The sequence below is a fragment of the Rutidosis leptorrhynchoides genome, chromosome 2, assembly GCF_046630445.1.
Source record: "Rutidosis leptorrhynchoides isolate AG116_Rl617_1_P2 chromosome 2, CSIRO_AGI_Rlap_v1, whole genome shotgun sequence".
NCBI classification, from domain to species: domain Eukaryota; kingdom Viridiplantae; phylum Streptophyta; class Magnoliopsida; order Asterales; family Asteraceae; genus Rutidosis; species Rutidosis leptorrhynchoides.
Window position 1 is genome coordinate 376966689 of NC_092334.1, and position 19664 is coordinate 376986352.

At 34.1% G+C, this 19664-nt stretch overlaps 2 protein-coding genes across 2 annotated transcripts; both read left to right on the plus strand.

Annotated features, from left to right (window-relative positions):
* Positions 1–9383: 9383 nt before the first annotated feature.
* On the plus strand, positions 9384–10199 carry LOC139889011 (uncharacterized). Its single transcript, XM_071871987.1, has 2 exons — positions 9384–9666; positions 9778–10199. Exons 1-2 carry the CDS (start codon positions 9384–9386, stop codon positions 10197–10199), a joined length of 705 nt encoding a protein of 234 aa, XP_071728088.1.
* A 461-nt stretch (positions 10200–10660) lies between these two features.
* On the plus strand, positions 10661–11647 carry LOC139889012 (uncharacterized). The gene is made up of 4 exons (XM_071871988.1): positions 10661–10703; positions 10812–11073; positions 11196–11257; positions 11343–11647. The coding sequence occupies exons 1-4, from the start codon at positions 10661–10663 to the stop codon at positions 11645–11647; spliced, it is 672 nt and encodes a 223-aa protein (XP_071728089.1).
* Positions 11648–19664: the final 8017 nt, after the last annotated feature.

Here is a 19664-nt window from a genome sequence, read left to right on the forward strand (position 1 = left end):
CAAGATAATCTCATTAGTTTCAAATTTAAATTTTTAGTGCCCTTTTATTTAATTATTTAAATTGTCTAAATGCATGAGCAGGTACCAAGACTTACTTTTTATGACACATGTCTATCACCATGTGATCAAAGAGCATCTTTTAAACATAACACATTTACCAAATACCTTTTTAATATTTTTTTTTTATTTAAAAACCACTCAACTACACACATTTACCAAGAAATTTCAATTTATGAGTGTAGGTTTTTAAACTTTGAAATTTGAAATCAAAGATTCCTAATTCTCTCTCCGTAAACATATGAAATCTCCATCATTTACTCTGTCATATTTTGCGCTCGGGGGGCTTGATTACCCGAGGTTTTACCTTCTATGGGGGAGCCAATGTACTTGTTCATAGGAGGGTTTCCTTGCTTATCCAAAAAACATATGAAAAGAAAATGTTTAGGTCTGCAAACTCAAATGTAATAAGATAATATTATATTATTTTTAAAAATTATCTTATATATATACTAGTATCTCAACTGGAACTATAGTATGGATTGCTAAAGCTGGAGCCCAAATAAAACAAAATTCAAGTAGACCCCAAAAGCCCAAATTATGTATAAAAAAAATGTAGTAGAGGCGTGAGCATCTAACCACAAAGTTAACCACAAAAGACAAAAAAACATGAACAGTAATGAAACCTCATATATATATATATATATATATATATATATATATATATATATTAGAAAAAATTTGACCGTGCATTGCTGCGGTTGTATTCAACGCGCGGTCGAATTTGAATATATGTTGTTTGGTACCTAATATATCTAATAGGTTGAGTTGTTTGTTGTACGTGTATGTATATGTATGAAATATATCCCGAAATATTTAGTGTTTTTTTAACGATGTCCTTTTCACGCGTAGTTAGTCCCGTTGTGTTCGTTAGATTTTTTCTAGGTGAACGGTGATTTCGGAAAAATTTAACTCGCACCGAGCGAGAAGATAGGGCCCGTTAAAAATTCGGGTGGAATTATTTTCTTTTATTTTAATAAAATTATGTATTTACGCTTTCTACCCCTGAAAAAGTGTAGAGTTGAGGGACCGTTGTGTAAATTGAGCCGAATTTGAGGGGCCGTTTGTAGTGTGAACGAAAATTCAAAACGACAATTAAAAATAGCTGAAACTACGGCCGTTTGTAGTGTGAACGAAAAGTTAAAACGACAATTAAAAATAGCTGAAACTACAACTTTCGCCATGTACTTTAGTATATAGGGATAATATATATATATATATATATATATATATATATATATATATATATATATATATATATATATATATATATATACTATTGTTTATAATGAATACGGAGTATATTGAAAATCTTAAATGAATTGATTGAAGAAATGGCTGAGGAACTCGATCAGCAGAGGAAGTTAACTTTTTTTTTTTTTTAAATAAAGGTTTTTATAATCATAGCCCATATGGCTATGTTTATGAAAATTATCTGTGCACGAATTATTGTACAAAAGGATTAGGAAGTTGGTTATTGAGTAGTTACTAGCAAGTTACAAGCTATTTAAACATGTTATAGATTTTTAAAGATAGTGATTAGAGCTATCTTTAGAAAAACTTATTAATTAATATAAAAAAAATCTAATGATAACTCTAAGGATTGTTATTAAAAACTAAATCAATACAAAAAAGTGTAGTACATATAAGGTCGTTATTTCCATAAACTGGTTGACTTTGTTAATGTAAAGATTTACATTACATGTCCAAAATTCTTAATGACAACTATAAGGATTGTTATTAGAAAAATTCATATAAAAAAGTAGAAAAAGATAAACGGTTACTTTTCTAACGGTTACTATTCTAACGGTGCGTTTTTTTACCTCTTAATTGAATGATTTAGCGCTGAATGATGAACCATTAATCATTCAAAGAGTTTGTTTCTGACCTCTAAAATGACAGATGGTGTTGAATGATTCAGCATTCATTGTTGAATCGATCAGAGCTGTAACTATCTCTTAACTATTAAAAACTTAAATTTTATGTAATATCCTTTTTAAATTATATCAAGAACACTTATTCACCGGTTGGTGGCATGCCTACTTTAGGGGAGGTTAGGAGTTTGACACCCGTTGACTACATATTAACCCAAATTTTCAACTCTGTCATGAAGTTCAACCCATGGCACCTTTCCCACATCGTGTTGCGTGTGTGGGGGGGGGGGGGGGGGGTGTGTGTTAAAGAGGAGGAGGTTTTTTACCGTCCATGCCCCGTATGGGATTCGTGCTGGTTTCCTCTTGGGCACCCAGTTAGGGGCGGGTATAACTGTGTAATAGATGAACGCGTAGGTGGTTAAGTCCCCACTGGGTGATCCTAACAGCTGTAAAAAATATATATTGTAATTTTTATTCATCTTAAAGTTTAATAAGGTAATTTTACATCATTTACATTATTCGTTCAAATTAATTATCAAACAGGTTGTTTCATTCAGAACCTTTAAATCATTCAGATTATGAACCATTCAACGCTATCAGTTTTATCAAACGCAACCTAAGTGTTAGTTATTTCAACTTTCTTTTTTATCCTATCATTCAACTATAAATACTACAATCTTGTGTTGTAGCTCAAATGGTAGTGGTCTCCCTCTCTTAGCGAGAGGTCAAAAGTTCGAATTGCACACAAAGGTTGCCTCTTAACCATTGAATTCCACCCAAGGATGTCTTCCGCAAATTGCGTTGCGAGAGCAGTGGAGGAGGTGAGTTTTACCGCCGATGCCCTCGAATTTGGCCGGGTTTCCTCCTGGGCAGCAGTTGGGGGCGGGTTATGCAACTGCGGGATATGAACGTGTAGGCGGCTTAGTCTCCTTGGATGATCCCGAACTGCTGTTAAAAAAAACTTATAAATTCTACCTATTTTTTCTCAAATCACACCAAAAAGCTTCTCTAATTGACTTATTTCTACTTTCATATAATCATCTATATATTTATATAAAAGAGAGTTTAAAAAACAAGACATGTCATTAGTACATTAATTTATATATTATTTAATAGATAAAAATGGTGAATAGTAACTAGGGGTATTTTCATCCTTTCACTTTTTTTTAATTCTAATTATATTTCACTTCACCAACAAAGACCCCCACACTTTTTCAATTATTCAAACCGACCCCCAAATACGCGGTAAAGTGTCAAATAACCATTTTCATAAAAAATCTTAAATAAACTCCACCCAAATATTCAACGGGTCATATCTTCTCGCTCGCAACGAATTAAATTTTCCGACACCATCGTTATACTCGAAATAATTTTAGGAACACAATGTCACTAACTATACGCAAAACGGACATTTTTTAAAAAAGTTAAATATTTGGGGTACTTTTCATACACGTTGATTTTGCGTTAAATTTTTAAAAGTCGATCATTACATAGCTAAACGCGGAGATGGACATATATTGTTAATTTAAAATAACATTTAAATCTTTCACGGGTTATACCTTTTAGTTCGACTCGAGTTGCGCTTCAACGACATCATTTTTAGCAACGAAATAATTTTGCAAACTAAACGCAATAAAATACATTGAAAAGCGAACCCTCGGCGCGAAGCGAGGGTTCAACAACTAGTTGTAGCTAATTGTGACAAGTGAAAAATCCACATGTCTCTTCCATAATTATCTAAAAATTAAGGACCTAAATAATATTTATTAATTTAATATTATTAGTTAATTAGTTAAATGGAATTAATTAATAACTACTGTATATAAATTGAATAGGGTTTAAGCTTTAACCCCATTCCTTTTATAAAGCTTGAAAAAGTTAAAAATGCTTGGAAAAATCAAAATCAACTTCATCTTTTTTAACAAAGAATGTATCCCCATTTATCTAATTATTGTTCAACACACATCCTTCTTATCTAATTATTGTTTAACAAAATAGGTTGTATATGTATATATTCAGCACTCATGTTTCTTATCTAATTGTTTTTACGTTGTATCTTGTATAAAGGTGATTTTAAGTCGTCCTTTAAGGTAGTAAGACTACAATAAATAAGGTAATTCATAGTGATATTAACCAAAATGCAAGATATTTTTTTTTCTCTTTGAATTTCTAAAGGCACATAATGTGCATATTATGGTCCTGTACACCTAAAATGTGATATTTGAAAACATACTTACACTCTTCTATTATAAGTGAGATTTTATGGTGTCTAAAAGCACACAAAAATATGCCTAAAATGTGGTATTTGAAAACATGCTTACACTCTTTTATTGTAAGTGGGATTTTATGGTGTCTAAAACCACAAAAAGTACTATTTGGGATCATAGTAGATAATAACTGAAGGAATATATATAACAATAGCAAAAAAGGTCAATTTTAATCCGTTACCATTTCAAAGACTAACTGATATGACATATTGAAAATAGAGTATTGATCTAAATTAACTATACTTCAAACTATTGGTTCAATATATGCCCAACTTTAAACGCTACCACAAATATAATTTGAAAATGAACATTAAACGTCGTAAAAGAACTGACTCATTTGAAAAGATTTTTAAGTAGCCGTGCAAATATAATTTAATAAATGGTAGTTCTGGCCCGAAATACCCCCAGAGTATAACAACTTTTTCTTATCATCGTCTAAGTTATAACTTTCTATTCTACACAATGTATACCTAGTTATTTTACATACTTTCAACGACCCGTATTAGAGAATATTTTAAATTTAAGATTTAGTAATTATCAACTTATAATTTATTTATTTATTTATTTTTTTTTTAAATATACTTTCAATAAGTGTAGCAATATAGGCTACTTTTTTTTACCTCTAACGAAAATAATTGATGACATGACTTCTAATAGTCATGACACGTCGGTGATACATCGGAATAAAAACTGAAAGTATATAGCATACATCGGAAGACAACTGAAATTATGGACCTATTTGTAGCCATATAAAATGAAAAAAGTGAAATAATTAACTTTATCGGTTCAGCAGGTAACCGGTAACGAAATATTGACATTGGTACACTTTTTGAAAGTATATAACCGACATGAGACGAAAATAAGTATATGAGCGAAATCGGAATATTTGAGAAAGTATATAGTCTATTTATAGCTTTAACCCGTTATGAATAAGTTACTTGTTAATTATCCTATAAATATAAATATAGGTCCTATGTAAGCTTTTATCAATTCAATTCAATTCAATTATATCCTATTTATAATTCTATCATGGTATCAAGAGCCGGTGAATTCTGAGGGATCCCTTTTGTTTTCTGCTTTATTTTTTCATTCCGTATAAGTGATTTAAACCTTAAAAAAAACTAGGGTTTATATCACACGTTTGTTTGTTTTCCCCGCTAGTTCTTTTTTGAGTTTATCGACTACATCATATTTTTTACTCTACCAGCTTATCAAACTATTTGCTTTTTTGTTTAGTTCATTACTTATTATCTCCTGACATTAAGAAACAAAGATTTCAATCTATCTATAATTTATCTATCTACATAGTCTAATAAACCTTTAAAAAGATGACATCATCATTAAGCTAATTACACTTTAATGATGTCATAATTATATATTAATTTAATTAAAAAACAATACAAAATCTTTTATAAAAGAAAATATTAATCTCTCCTAAATGGTAATTTTATTTTTCTAAAAAAATTTAAAAGACATTTATTATTATTATTATTAATTATTATTATTATTAAAAATATAAATATAAATACTCAACTTTGAGCGAACTTTATGTTTGTAAAATCAACGACAAGTTTCTTAATCGGAATCTGTGGTTTTCCGTGGCAATAAACTAAATGACTTTAATTATAAAAGGAAATATTAATCTCTTCTAAATTGCAATTTTATTTTTCTAAAAAAATTTAAAAGACATTTATTATTATTAATGATTATTATTATTATTATTAAAAATATAAATATAAATACTCAACTTAGAGCGAACTTTATGTTTGTAAAATCAACGACAAGTTTCTTAGTCGGAATCCGTAGTTCCACAGTGCAATAAACTAAATGACTTTAACATTTATGTTTGTAAAATCAACGACAAGTTTCTTAGTCGGAATCTGTGGTTTCACGGGGCAATAAACTAAATGACTTTAACATTTACATTCAATTAATACCTAAAACATATCATTAAACTGTTTCGTTTAAACAAACCCGTGTTTTCACGGGTCATTTCACTAGTATAATATAAATCTCTAAAATGATATGTCATAAATAAGGATTATTCAAGCTTAAAAAAATTCAAAAATAAATAGAAAAAATTTAAGCTCTCATGATGATGTCATTAAAATAATTAATTGTATTTAATTAAAATATTAACATGTTAATTGTATAATATATGACACATTATGTACAACCTTATAATAAAATACTACATGACCATATGTACAATATTTGAAGTATTATGTACAACTTTATGGTAAAACACCCCCATAACGTTCTTTTCAAAAAAAAAAAAAAAAAAACATGTACAATATTTGAAACAATATGTACAACGTTATAATAAAACACCTCCATGATCATATGTACAAACTTTAAAAAAAAAAATTTACAATCTTTTACAAAACACCCCTTGAACATCTGTAAAAAATTTTAAGAATATTATACACACTTCGTATAATAATTGTACTTTAATTTTTAAAGATTGCAAGAATCATTTGTTATTACTATAATTACTCATTTTTTAATTAAACTTTATTACTATAATTATAATTATAATTATTATATTATTATTATTCAAATATGAGTTCTCTTTACGAGATTAATTACGTTACATATGTATACGAAATGCATATCTCAATAAAATGTTGTAATGTAGGCTTTTATAACAAGAAAATAGTAAATTGATGAAAATTGAAAGAGGGTGGTGGGTGAATAAATGTAGTTTATTTATTCTGATCAAATTAAGTTATCAGTATGTTTGTAAAAACAACGACAAGTTTCTTAGTCGGAATCATTGGTTTCACGGTTCATTAAAATAATTACTTTAGTATTTACATTCACTTAATACCTAAAACATATCATTAAACTGTTTCGTTTAAACAAACCTGTGATTCCACAGGCCATTTCACTAGTTAAATATATTATTTAATTGTTATTTACTTTCAATAACTCAAATCAAAGTGGTACCACCGACTTTGCCTTCCGCCTTCTGTAAACGGTGCGACTTTGGCTAACTCTCGCCACCGCACTTGGTTTGCCATCGTCAGTGCCACTGCAAACGGTTTAGCATCATCGTCTACCGCACCGTCACTGCCACTGAAAAAGGACTGTCTCCACCACCGCGTTGGTCTACCAATTTTTTTAACAGCAAAGAGAAACTGTTTTATTAGTACTCACAAAGTTATTTATAATACATAAAGATATACATCAGATACATGAGTACTTCATATGATCAAAACGAGTAATAACGAAACAAAAACTGCAACTTAAACCACCGGGACAAGCTTCAGAATATTCTGCCAGGCTTGAAAAAACAAGCCGAATCAAACCCGAAAACACAATGTTGTGCATCAGTGACAAAGCATCCCAAGATGACCCATTTCGCCACAATATTCGGCTGCTTGGTGGAGGGTTAGTAGTAGCGACAAAACGTATTGGTGAGTATTGAAGAACCCGCAAGAAGGAAATGTCACATGGAAATTACCCTGTACCTGTGCGTGTATCGATATCCACATCATAGAACTTTAGGTTTGATATCGAATGATCCAACACAAGGTTAAGCTACTTATAGCGATTTGAAAACCATTCGAAGCCTTTTAGTTGAACTTCCTTGAAATGCCATTACTTGATTGCTTCGTATTAGAGAAGGTCACTGCATTTCCGTTTTTCCAAAGCAAATAACATGTGACTCATTCGATAGCTTGCCAAATAAGCTTCCCATTTGGTGAGCAAAACACGTAGCCATTTCCTTGAAAAGCCTCATTGCAATTGAAATGTAGAGTGTTCAACGGTTTCTAATCCATCATCACATACCGAACATCTAATTGTTCCCAAGTCAAGGCCGCGTTTATCTAGTTCAACTCAAGTATGAATGCGCTTATGTCTTGCCCTCCAAATAAATAACTCGACCTTAAGGGTTACAAGCATATTACATAGGGTAGCCGAAGTGGTGCCACCATGATCCGTAACCGCCTTTGTTATGAGACTCGAGAGATGGAACCATTAGGAGAAATCGACCAAGTCCAATCCTCTCGTCCTGAACTACAAGGAACAAAACTCGACAAAAGGTTAGAAAGATTGGTGAGGTCCCCTAGTAATCTCCCTGAGATACTACGTGATCATATACATAGGCATGTATATGCATATTTTAAGTGCAAAAGGCAAAACAAAGACAAACGCAGTCAAGGTTGCATGGATAAATAAGAACTGCGCAAAGTATATTAAGGCATTTCGGACACCCGCATAATTTAAAGACTGTGAGGATGTCCCGCAAAGTTATTGCGGTTCAATAAAGAATGTGCATACATTGTTTCTGTGAAGATTCTAAACCTATAAATAGGGAGCTTGGCCTCTCATTTTAGGTTATTGATTTTGGGCGATTGCTCTAGCCTTTGTGATTCACTCGTGACTTTGCCCTAGGAGTTATCATAACTTTGGCTAATGTAAATCTATCAAGACCGGGATATGGTGATTGATCACTCTATTTTAGTGAAAGACGATCATAAGGTCCCATAAACATTATCAACACCCCATTCCACCCCTCATTGCACTCAACCCTTGATTAAACTCTAATCTAGGATTGATCAATTGGCGCCATCCGTGGGACACGAATTAGAATTGAGTTCTAAAAATTTACTTTCGTCAAATCGAATAATTAGATTTGAAATTCAATTCTGATCGTGTTCTTTCTTGTAAAATTGCAGGTTGATATATTCTACAATGTTTGCTTTCTAAACAAATTCTTAATTGAACAAGGATATGAAAGGATACTGCATAAACGTAACCGCTAAGAATACTACGAAAATTTTTAAACTTCGGTGTCAATGAAATAAAAAATCAAAAGATAACTCAAAGGTTAAAGTTTGCACTAATTTAAAGAGAAAATGGTCGGCAGCATCAATTTCGCGCAAAGATGTGCTAAATTGGACAAATGTGCCAAAAATGTCAAATATAGACATAAAGGTGAAGCAAAAGCAGAAAAACTCATGCGGCTAATAATTTTTCTGATGAGCATAAACATATGCATGAAATGCATATAGTAAGCATGGTTCATAAGCGAAAGAAAGCTCACAAAAGAAAAGCCCAAGAAATGCTAGAAAAGTGGCAGTTTGCGCCAATAACATTTCCACCAGTGCAAAATTATGACATGTCTGATGAACCAGTAATTATATCATGAAAAATTGCGAACACAAGAATAACAATCATGAAAGTGCACTTGGACACTGGAAGCAGCGTAAACATAATATATGAACAATGTTTTCGCAAATTGCCAGAAAGCATTAAGGCAGAGTTAATATCTACTGCGGTTTCGTTATCTGACTTTGCAGGTGAATTCGCATGGCCTCTTGGTCAATTAGCACTAAACATTGATCTTATTGATGAAACAGACGCAAAGATAATGCGACAAGCATGCCTAAATTTATATGTTATGCGGTCCGCCTCTCGCTATAATATGCTATTAGGACGCTCTGCACTACGCCAACTTCGTATCATTTCCTCGACAATATATGGAATGATAAAGTTCACAACATGCAAAGGAGCCGCAACAATGACTTCTGCAGAAATAAAACCAATTTACGCAACTGTTAATGCATAAGGCGCAGTTATAGAAAATGCAGGCGTAGAAGATTATATGGTTGTGATAAAACGCGCATATCCGGAGCAAACAATTAAAATTGGCAGTAATTTGAACACAGATGTAAAGAAACAGTTAGTGCACTTGCTTATAGAAAATATGGATGTCTTTGCGTGGTGTGAGCAAGACATGACTGGTGTTCCGCGAGAAATTGCGGAACACAAACTTAATGCAAATCCTGCGTTAAAACCAATCATCCAAAAACACAGAGGTATGGCTCCGGATCGCATGAAATGGTTATGCGGTGAAGTAACAAAACTTGTGAAGGAAGGAATCCTGCAAGAAGTAAAGTATCAAACGTGGGTTGCAAACCCAGTGCTTGTTAAAAAACCTGACAGATCGTGGCGGATGTGCATAGATGTTAAAGATATTAACAAAGCTTGACCTAAAGATAATTATCCGCTTCCTGAAATAGGTTGGAAGTTTGAATCACTGCATGAATAACCTTTTAAGTGCTTCTTGGACGCTTATAAAAGGTACCGTCAAATTCCAATGGCAGAAGAGAACGAAGACAAAACTGTGTTTCATACTGGCAAAGGCATATACTGATATATCAAGATGCCTTTTGGACTTAAGAATATTGGCGCAACATATCAACACTTGATAGACAGCGCATTCGAGAATCAAATTGGGCGTAATCTCGAGGCTTATGTAGATGACTTAGTCATTAAAAGTAAAACGCAAGATCAAATTCTACTTGATATTGCGGAAACATTTGAGAATTTGCGAAGAATTAACATGAAGCTAAATCCATCAAAGTGCAGTTTTGGCGAAAAAGAAGGGAAGTTTTTATTACTGAGCAGGGCATTAAGGCTAATCCCAAAAAGATAGCCGCAATTGAAAATATGACTGCGCTAAAAAAATTAAAAGAAGTGCAAAGTCTAACAGGCAAGTTAGCGGCTTTAACTAGATTCTTATCAAAAGCTGCGGAAAGACAGTTGCCTTTCTTTTGAACGCTGAAAGGATGTTTGAATCAGAAAAATTTTGTATGGACAGATGAAGCAGAAAGTGCATTCCAAGAAATGAAAAAGTTACTCGCAACATTACCTACGCTCACTGCGCCTATAGATGGCGAAATTCTGTATCTTTATGTCTCAATTGCAAACGAGGCTTTTGGATCAGTCTTAGTGGTAGAACACGAAAAAATGCAAAAGCCAATTTACTTCGTTAGCAACGCACTCACGGGAAGCGAAATTAACTATGCGCAGATGGAAAATTTTGTATATGCTCTACTTTTAACTTCAAAAAGATTGCGAAGGTATTTTCAAGGGCATCCTATTCATGTTTTAACTGATATGCCGATTACACGGGTTTAAAATAAACCTGAAATGTCTGGAAGGCTTGCCAAATGGGAAATTGAGTTATGATCATATGAAATAGCTTACTTCCCCGGACTTCTGTGAAGGGACACGTTCTTGTGGATTATCTCGCAGAAATGATTGGCGAATTGGAAGTAATCCACGAAAGAATTGAAACATGTACAAGGTAAAACTTGAAATTTATTTACTGATGGTGCATCATGCACAGAAGGTGCAGGCGCAGGATTAGTCCTAACAAGTCCAAGTGGCGAAGAGCACACGTACGTATTGCGCTTTAATTTTGATGTTACCAATAATGAGACTGAGTATGTGGCGTTACTAGCTGGGTTAAACATTGCGCATAAAATGCAAATTACAAAATCACGCACATATGTTGATCCGCAGCTGGTTTCATATAAATTTAATGGCTCGTTTGATGCGCATGAACTCTCTATGCAAAAGTACTTGCAGCTGCTAAAGGAAGCCGCAGGAAAGTTTGAGCATTTTGAGCTTGCGCAAGTTTTAAGGAGCTAAAATAAAAAGGCGGACGCATTAAGCAATTGGCGGCTTTAACTTTTTCACATTTCCAAAAGCAAGTATGGGTTAAAGAATTGTCCAATAAATCAATTGATGGCGGATTAGTTATTGAAGAAACGCAACCAAATTGGATGGATCCTATAATTGAAAATCTGTGCAACAATGATTGGTGCGCATAAGATTGCCTATGTATATCATTGAAAATGATGTCTTATATCGCAAATCTTATTACTAGCCATTAATGCGGTGCGTGGGACCCGCAGAGGCAGAGATGATTATTAATGAAGTGCATAACGGTTCTTGTGCACTTCACTCTAGTTATAAAACTATTGTCTAAGATAATGCGAATGGGTTACTTCTGGCCAACCTTGTATCGCGATGTAGCAATAATAGTAAAAAGATGCTAAAGTTTTCAAAGGCATGCACCGCAAAATAGAAAGTCAAGGCATGATATGATTCCAGTTAATTCGCCATGACCATTTTACAAATGGGCCATTGATATTGTCGGTCCATTTCCTGCGGTAGCAGGGAATGTAAAATTTTTAAGTGTGGCAATTGATTATTTCACCAAGTGGGTGGAAGCAAAGGCATTACTGATATTGCTTAAATCATATACATTTCTTGTCACAATATCGGTTCCGTTTATCGTGTTTTTGTGCGTTTTTGCAGCCGTTTAGCTCATTTGTAGTTAAAGATTGAAGAATGCATTCTTGGAACATCGTTTGGAGTTTGTTGCAGATTTTTGAAGAAAATTGAGCTCGGAAGTCGATTTAGTGTATCGAATGATGATTAAAGATTATTAGAGACAAACTTTTAAGTTTTCATGGACTCTCTGATGTTAAGACAATGTCGCGAGATCATTATTCGCTTAGTTAATAATTGTTAGGGTTGTGCATCATCGCGTTTTAAATATGTTTGTCCACTTTGTCACATTTCAAGGATGAATTAGTGCAGAAACCAGGTGGCACGGTGTGCCATTATTTGGCCCGGTGTGCCAGCCTCATATCCAGCATAATCAGCAGCCACATGGCACGACGTGCCACTTATTGGCACAGCGTGCCACCCCACTAAAACAGCCCAAAACAGCAGAAATCTGGCACGACGTGCCACATCTTTGGAACGACATGCCACGACGGGTTACCTGATGTATTTAAAGCAATTTTTGTCATTTGAAGAGACAACTTATATTAGTTCAGCACTCTGAAGTTCCAGGCTATTTTGGGGCAATTTTTAGGGTTTATTTTCATTTGCTTTTCATCTTGTAATCATAGTTAACAACATCTTGTGAGATTTTATCTTCATAAAGATTGGTACTCTTGTTTATCTTCTCTTATTGATTTAAGTATGAGATTTTATTGTATTGATCATCTTGTTCATCTTTCTTGCACTATGTTAGGCTAAATATCTTTGTGTGTTTATTGGATTGTGAACCTTTGATTGTGGATTGTTAATAACATGTAATATTGTTGCGTTATTTGACTTTTGATTGTGTGTTCAACCAAAGACCCACCGTTGCAAGGTTTGATACTTCACTCCAATCACATAGGTTGTTGAGCGATTAACGAGAGTTAATCCGTAATATACGATTTGAAATTTGAAATTAAAGATTCATAATTCTCTCTCCGTAAATATATTAAAATCAAATGTTTAGATCTACAAAATCATATGTAATAAGATAATATTATATTATTTCTAAAAATTATCTTTTATATATATATATATATATATATATATATATATATATATATATATATATATATATATATATATATATATATATATATATATATATATATATATATATATATATATATATATATATATATATATAGTTAATAAAAGCTATTGTTAATAATGAATACGGAGTATATCAAAAATCTTAAATGAATTGATTGAAGAAATGGTTGAATACGGAGTATATTGAAAATCTTAAATGAATTGATTGAAGAAATGGTTGAGGAACTCGATCAGTAGAGGAAGTTAACTTTTTTTTTTTCAACTATGAGTTTTTCTAATCATAGCCCTTATGGCTATGCTTAAGAAAATTATTTGTGCACGAATTATTGTACAAAAGCGTTAGGAAGTTGGTTATTGAGTAGTTACTAGCAAGTTACAAGCTATTTAAGCATGTTATAAAGTCTTAAAGATAGTAATTAGAGCTATGTGTAGAAAAACTCATTAATTAAATATAAAAAAAAATCTAATGACCCTAAGGATTGTTATTAAGAACTAGATCAATGCAAAAAAGTGTAGTACATATGAGGTCGTTATTTCCATAAAGTGGTTGACTTTGTTAACGTAAAGATTTACATTACATGTCCAAATTTCTTAATGACAACTCTAAGGATTATTATTAGAAAAATTCATATAAAAAAGTAGAAAAAAATAAACGGTTACTTTTCTAATGGGTACGTTTGTTTACCTCTTAATTGAATGGTTCAACGCTGAATGATGAACCATCAATCATTCAAAGCGTTTGTTTCTCACCTCTGAAATGATAGATGATGCTGAACGGTTGATATCGCTCAAATTATACATGTTTTATCTCGTGATATCTCCCTCACTTTGATCGGTTTTTGATGATTATAGAGCCTATTTAGTATGCTTATGAGCTAAATGGTAATTTGGGAGCTAAGGACTTGATTTGGTGTAAAATTGACCAAATATTGTTCAAAAGTGGCAAAGGAAATGGCAAGTGCAGAATTCAGCATCAAAAGCGCCGCTCCTCATATAAGAGCGTCGCTCCTGTGGAACAAAAGTGCCGCAACTAATTGAAAAGCGACGTTCTTGTGCACGTTTTGGCCCTATTTTCCCCCAGTAGCCAGAAGTGCCGTTCTTATTACCAAAAACGCCGCTCCTAGCCAAGCAAAAGCAGCGCTCCTCATCCAAAAGCGTCGCCCCTAAATGAAGCCAAAAGCGGCGTTCCTGAGCAAAAGCGCCCTCCTGAAGTATGCCAAAAGCACCGCTCCTGATCCAAAAGCGACGCTCCTGTCACTGATTCAGTCCAGATTTTCAGCACTATAAAAGGAACGAGATTAGGTCATTTTCAAGAGAGCAGCAATTCTAAGTCCGATTTTCACCTACAAAACCCTAATTTCATCATCCATTGGTGTTTGAAGGTGGATTAAAGGAAGCTAACTCAAGATTCATCATAGTTTTAGCTCCAGATCTCCATTTCTTGAATTTGGGGTGTAATCTCCACTTTTCTTCATTTACTTTGAACTTATTGCTTGTAATAACTTTAAGATGATGATTGTTTATGTTTCTATGCTTATTATTAGTGTAATCTTAGTCATGATTGGCTAAATCTTTTGTGTTTGCTTATCTATGAATCTCTAATGCAAGTGTTTGCCCCAAAATCAATTGAATGATGTTTGAATGAATCACATGATCAAGTGTTATTGTGTTAGTTAAAGATCCATTGCTATGCATTTTTTTAGGCTTTACTTTGATTACATAGATTGAGTAGCTCTCTTAGTGATTTGAGAAGTAAATCAATTTGTGCTTTAACACCTTGAGTGATCTAGATAATTAGCTTAAGAATTTCAAGTGATTGTGTTCTTGATCTAGGTTGGTTTTCATTTGGCCTTTAGTCAACATAGTATTGTCGATTATCTTAAGTGATTTCGATAGTTGAGGGTTCTAAGTGATTTCAACCCAAGCATAATCTCAATAACAAATCATGCTTAACTTGATCTTAGAATGCAATGCTTATGTAAATTCGCGGAGTGTTATTTGATTAAGGTTTGGTAGTAATGCTAAACATTTAATAGTTCAACAACTAGCGTGATAACAATTTGGGTAAAACGGGCAATACAAGCATAGAGAGGATTAGATAAGTGAACAATACTTAGTTAATTGATTTAAGTTCTAAATATTTCGTTACTTGTTACTTGCTACTAGTTTACTCGTTAAGTTTAAGTTTGTTTAATTATGCAAGTTTTAGTTGTTAATCAAAATCAATCAAAACCCTCCAATCAAACAAACTCTAGGACAATTGATAGTTTCAAATATTCGATTTACACCGCTCTCTTAGGACGATCTTGATAAGAATACTTACATTGAAGTGCTATAATAACCGGGTTCTCAGTGCTCGTTAGTTGTGTGTGCTTATTTGTAGTGTTTGAATCATATATAAATTTTGAGGGTAAAAGATGTATATCATGCACATCATCAATACTTTCTTGGCGCCGCTGCCGGGGAACGGTTAGCTTAGTTGGATATTTGGTTTAAACTTTTGATTGTGCGATCCTTTCGCAGGGGTTCACCCTTACGAAAGTTACTTTTCATATTTTATATACTATTTTTGTTCGAAAAACCGCTTGTGTTTGTGTTGTGATTGAAGGATAGGTACCTTTGGTGTATCAAAACAAGGTCCCACAAGGATCAAGAGTTCACACATCCATTCTCCAATCTGTAAAAACACGTGCACGGGGTTTACAAACGTATACAAGAACGGGTATTAAAGAGAAATTTTAAGGTTTTTCAATTTTGTTTAGAAGACATGGATCCAAACGGTCAACCGATTCACAATGAAGAGAGTAATCCAATCAACCATGGTCCACCGGTTGATCAAGAGTTATTAAATGATCCAAACGACACGCCGATGTGGAACGCTAGATTGGTGGCACCAACGATGATAGCACCGGCTATTACAAAACCACCAATTGGAGCGGATAATTGGAAGATTGAGGGTAACTTTTTCACGATGATCAAAGATACGTTCTTCCATAGGTTAATAGAAGAGAATCCGTTCAAACACATCTAACACTTTAACGATCTTTGTGATATCTACAAAAACAAGGATGTCACCGATGACGCTATTAAGTTAAGGGCATTCCCCTTTACACTTCAAGAAGAAGCAAAAGTTTGGTTAAGGAGTTTGCCATCCGATTCCATAAGGACTTTTCAAGATTTAACCAATGAGTTTATTAATCACTTCTTCCCACCATCAAAAGTAGAACGACTTCGAATGGAGATTAATGGGTTCACCCAATGGTGTGATGAGATTTTGTATGATGCGTGGGTACGATTCAAGAAAATGCTAAGAGCTTGCCCACCGCACGGTTTGACGAATAAGAAGTACATCAATACATTTTACTGGGGTACTAATGCTTTGACTAAGCAATATCTTGATTCTTCATCCGGTGGGGTATTTATGTATAAATCATCAAATGCGGCCGAAATCTTGTTGGAAGACATCTCGGTTAGTACATACGAATGGGCACCTTCACCAAGAGATTTGACAAGGAAAAGTGTTTCACAAGTTGAGAGTGACAATGGGCAAGTGACGCTTGCAAGCTTGAACAATCAATTTCAAATGTGTTGGAAAGAATTAAAGAAGTTACAACAATCGATAGTCGCAATGCAAGTAGGTTGTCAACGATGCGAGGTTCCACATCTCATTAAGAATTGCCCCCAAATTACTCAATGCAACCATGTTGATCTAGATGACATTCCCATGAATTCGGATGCTCATGTAAATTACGTGAGTAATCAAAACTATCAACGGGGTGGAACATCGAACCAAAGTTACTACAATCCTAATCAAAAGCAAGTTTCATTCAACAATCAAACTAATACACCACCCAGATTCACAAACCAAAACCGAAACCAAGGTTACGATAACAACTATAACCAAAACCGAAACAACAACTTCCAATACCAAAACCAACAACCTTACAACAACCAACCTTATAACAACCAATCTAAATCGAATTATTAAAACAACCAAGGTTATAGTCAACCACAAAATAACCAATGTTACAATCAACAAAACACTCAACAATCCCAACCTTCGAAGAGTTTAGAAGAAATCATGCAAAATTACATCAAAAAGGTAGAATCAATCGAAGCTTTCCTAATGAAAGAGAACGAGCTCTTGAAGCAACAAATACAAAACCAACAAGCCTCATTCCAAAACCTTGAAAGTGCCATTGGAAGACTTTCAAATCAAGTTGCCGAAAGACCACAAGGAACTTTACCTTCAAACACTCAAGTTAACCCAAACAACAATTACAACAATAACCGAAACAACCAACACAACCAACAAAACCCAAACCACAAAACTACTAGAGTTATTCCTATCGAGAGCAACACTACAATCCAAACACCAACCAAGCGAGTTCATCAAATCCCAAGAATACTTATGCTCAAGTGAACTCGATGGATTCAACCGAAGAGGATCAACCCGAATATCCTCAAGTTTCATGTTCGACGTTGAAGAAGACAAATTTGATTTGGATGAAGTGTTAGAAATCGATATGATAGATTATGGGGTATTCAAGATTTCAAAGGATTCAGACGAAGCAAAGGTCATTCCCTATCAAGTTAAAAGTGTGATGTCCATAGAGGCTACCGAGTCGACATGCAAGGGATTAAAGGGTGAATTTGAGCGAATTAAGTTGGGAAAGGTTGAGAAAGAGCTAAAGGTCGAGACTTTATTGAATGCAAAGGAGCAAAAGAACGAGGTCAAGGTTTTTGCTACATCAACCAAGGAGAAAAATGAGACGTCGGTCTCATATCCTCAACCATTACCTCTTACACATCTAAAGGATGTGGATTGTAAGTCAACTATAACCGATAATGAAAATATTTATGTTAAACTTATTTTGGCGGAGGTGCTTGAGAATATGCCCAATTATGGGAAATTTTTGAAGACACTCATGGCCAAAAAGGGAGATGTTGAGTAAGCATCCGCCACTTTCTTAAAAAAGGAGTGTGATGGGATTTTGAAAAAGTGTAACATACCTCTAAAAATGGGTGATCCAGGACCTTTCCTTATCCCATGCAATGTGAACAGGTTGGAGATGTTTACATCTCGAGGGCAAGTATTAACTTCATGCCCTATTCCATTTATAAAAGGTTAGGCTTAGGTGACCTTTCACCCACTACAATGGGTGTTAAGTTAATTGATCAGTCAATTAGCTCTAGTGTGGGGATCACTAAAGACTTAATTTTTAAGGAAGGGGACATGGAATTTCCCATTGATTTTGTCATTGTCAATATTAAGGAAGACCCGGTTGTACTCCTTGTTTTGAGAAGGCCATTTTTGGCAACCGCGGGCTCTTTCTTTGACTTTAGAACCGGGAAATTGACTCTTAGGGACAAAGGTAAATGCATGAGCATACGAACCAAATGTGTTAAAGCACCATCAACACCCTTGACCACACCACAAATTATTGCTAGTATGCAATGCATCACAAGTACAAAACATGTTGGTTTACCAACTAAAGGTGGCAGAGTATTGACCAAGGGAGACTAAAGTAAACCTAAAAGTCAAAATGACGTTATTGATAAGTTCATGAGAAAATTTTTTGGGCAGGTGCATCGGGCTTCATCCAAAAAGGATGAACATTTGAGAACACGCCTAGTTTCAAACTTGTCAAAACGTGAAAAAGTCAAACTTAAGGAGTTAATCAACGAAGCTAAAGTGACGAATGATTGGTTAATGTTAATGCTAAGTTATGTTGGTCATAAAAATATTTCCCTTAGCTCAAAGGGAGGGGAGGTTTACCACCCCGGTATTAGTTGAAATCTCAAAGGGATGAGAGACGGGTGATAGAATCATTAAAAACTTTCCGTAATTGTGTACATAGTTTCTTTTAGTCGCATTTCATCTAGAATTGTATCATATTCCTTTTGTTAGTTGCATTTACATGTTTTTGCATTTCATGCATATGGGTGAAATTGAAAAACACCAAAAATAGTTTGTGAATGGGTCAAAATGGACTTTAATTTGGAAAAACTGCGTTCAGGTACAAAAGTGACACTTTTGTTACAGAAGTGGCACTTTTGCTCATCAAGAGCGGCGCTCCTGTTCAAAAAGCGGCACTTTAACCTGTGTTTTGGGACCAAAAATGGGCAGTGGCCAAGAGCGACGCTTTTGTTTGTAAATGCGGCGCTTTTATTCGCCAAGAGAGACGCTTTTATTTTCAAAAGTGGTGCTTTCATTTCACCAGGAACGGCACTTTTGTACCAAAAGCGGCGCTGTTGTACCTGGTTACTAAAGAAT

Bases quoted from the DNA above. Each gene is read 5' to 3' on its own strand.
- LOC139889011 (XM_071871987.1), top strand. From the start codon at position 9,384: ATGAAAGTGCACTTGGACACTGGAAGCAGCGTAAACATAATATATGAA. The intron at 9,667-9,777 runs GTATCATTTCCT...TTAATGCATAAG, and splicing joins CTCTGCACTACGCCAACTTC to GCGCAGTTATAGAAAATGCA.
- LOC139889012 (XM_071871988.1), top strand. From the start codon at position 10,661: ATGACTGCGCTAAAAAAATTAAAAGAAGTGCAAAGTCTAACAG. The intron at 10,704-10,811 runs GCAAGTTAGCGG...TTGTATGGACAG, and splicing joins AGAAGTGCAAAGTCTAACAG to ATGAAGCAGAAAGTGCATTC. The intron at 11,258-11,342 runs GCGAATTGGAAG...CATCATGCACAG, and splicing joins TTATCTCGCAGAAATGATTG to AAGGTGCAGGCGCAGGATTA.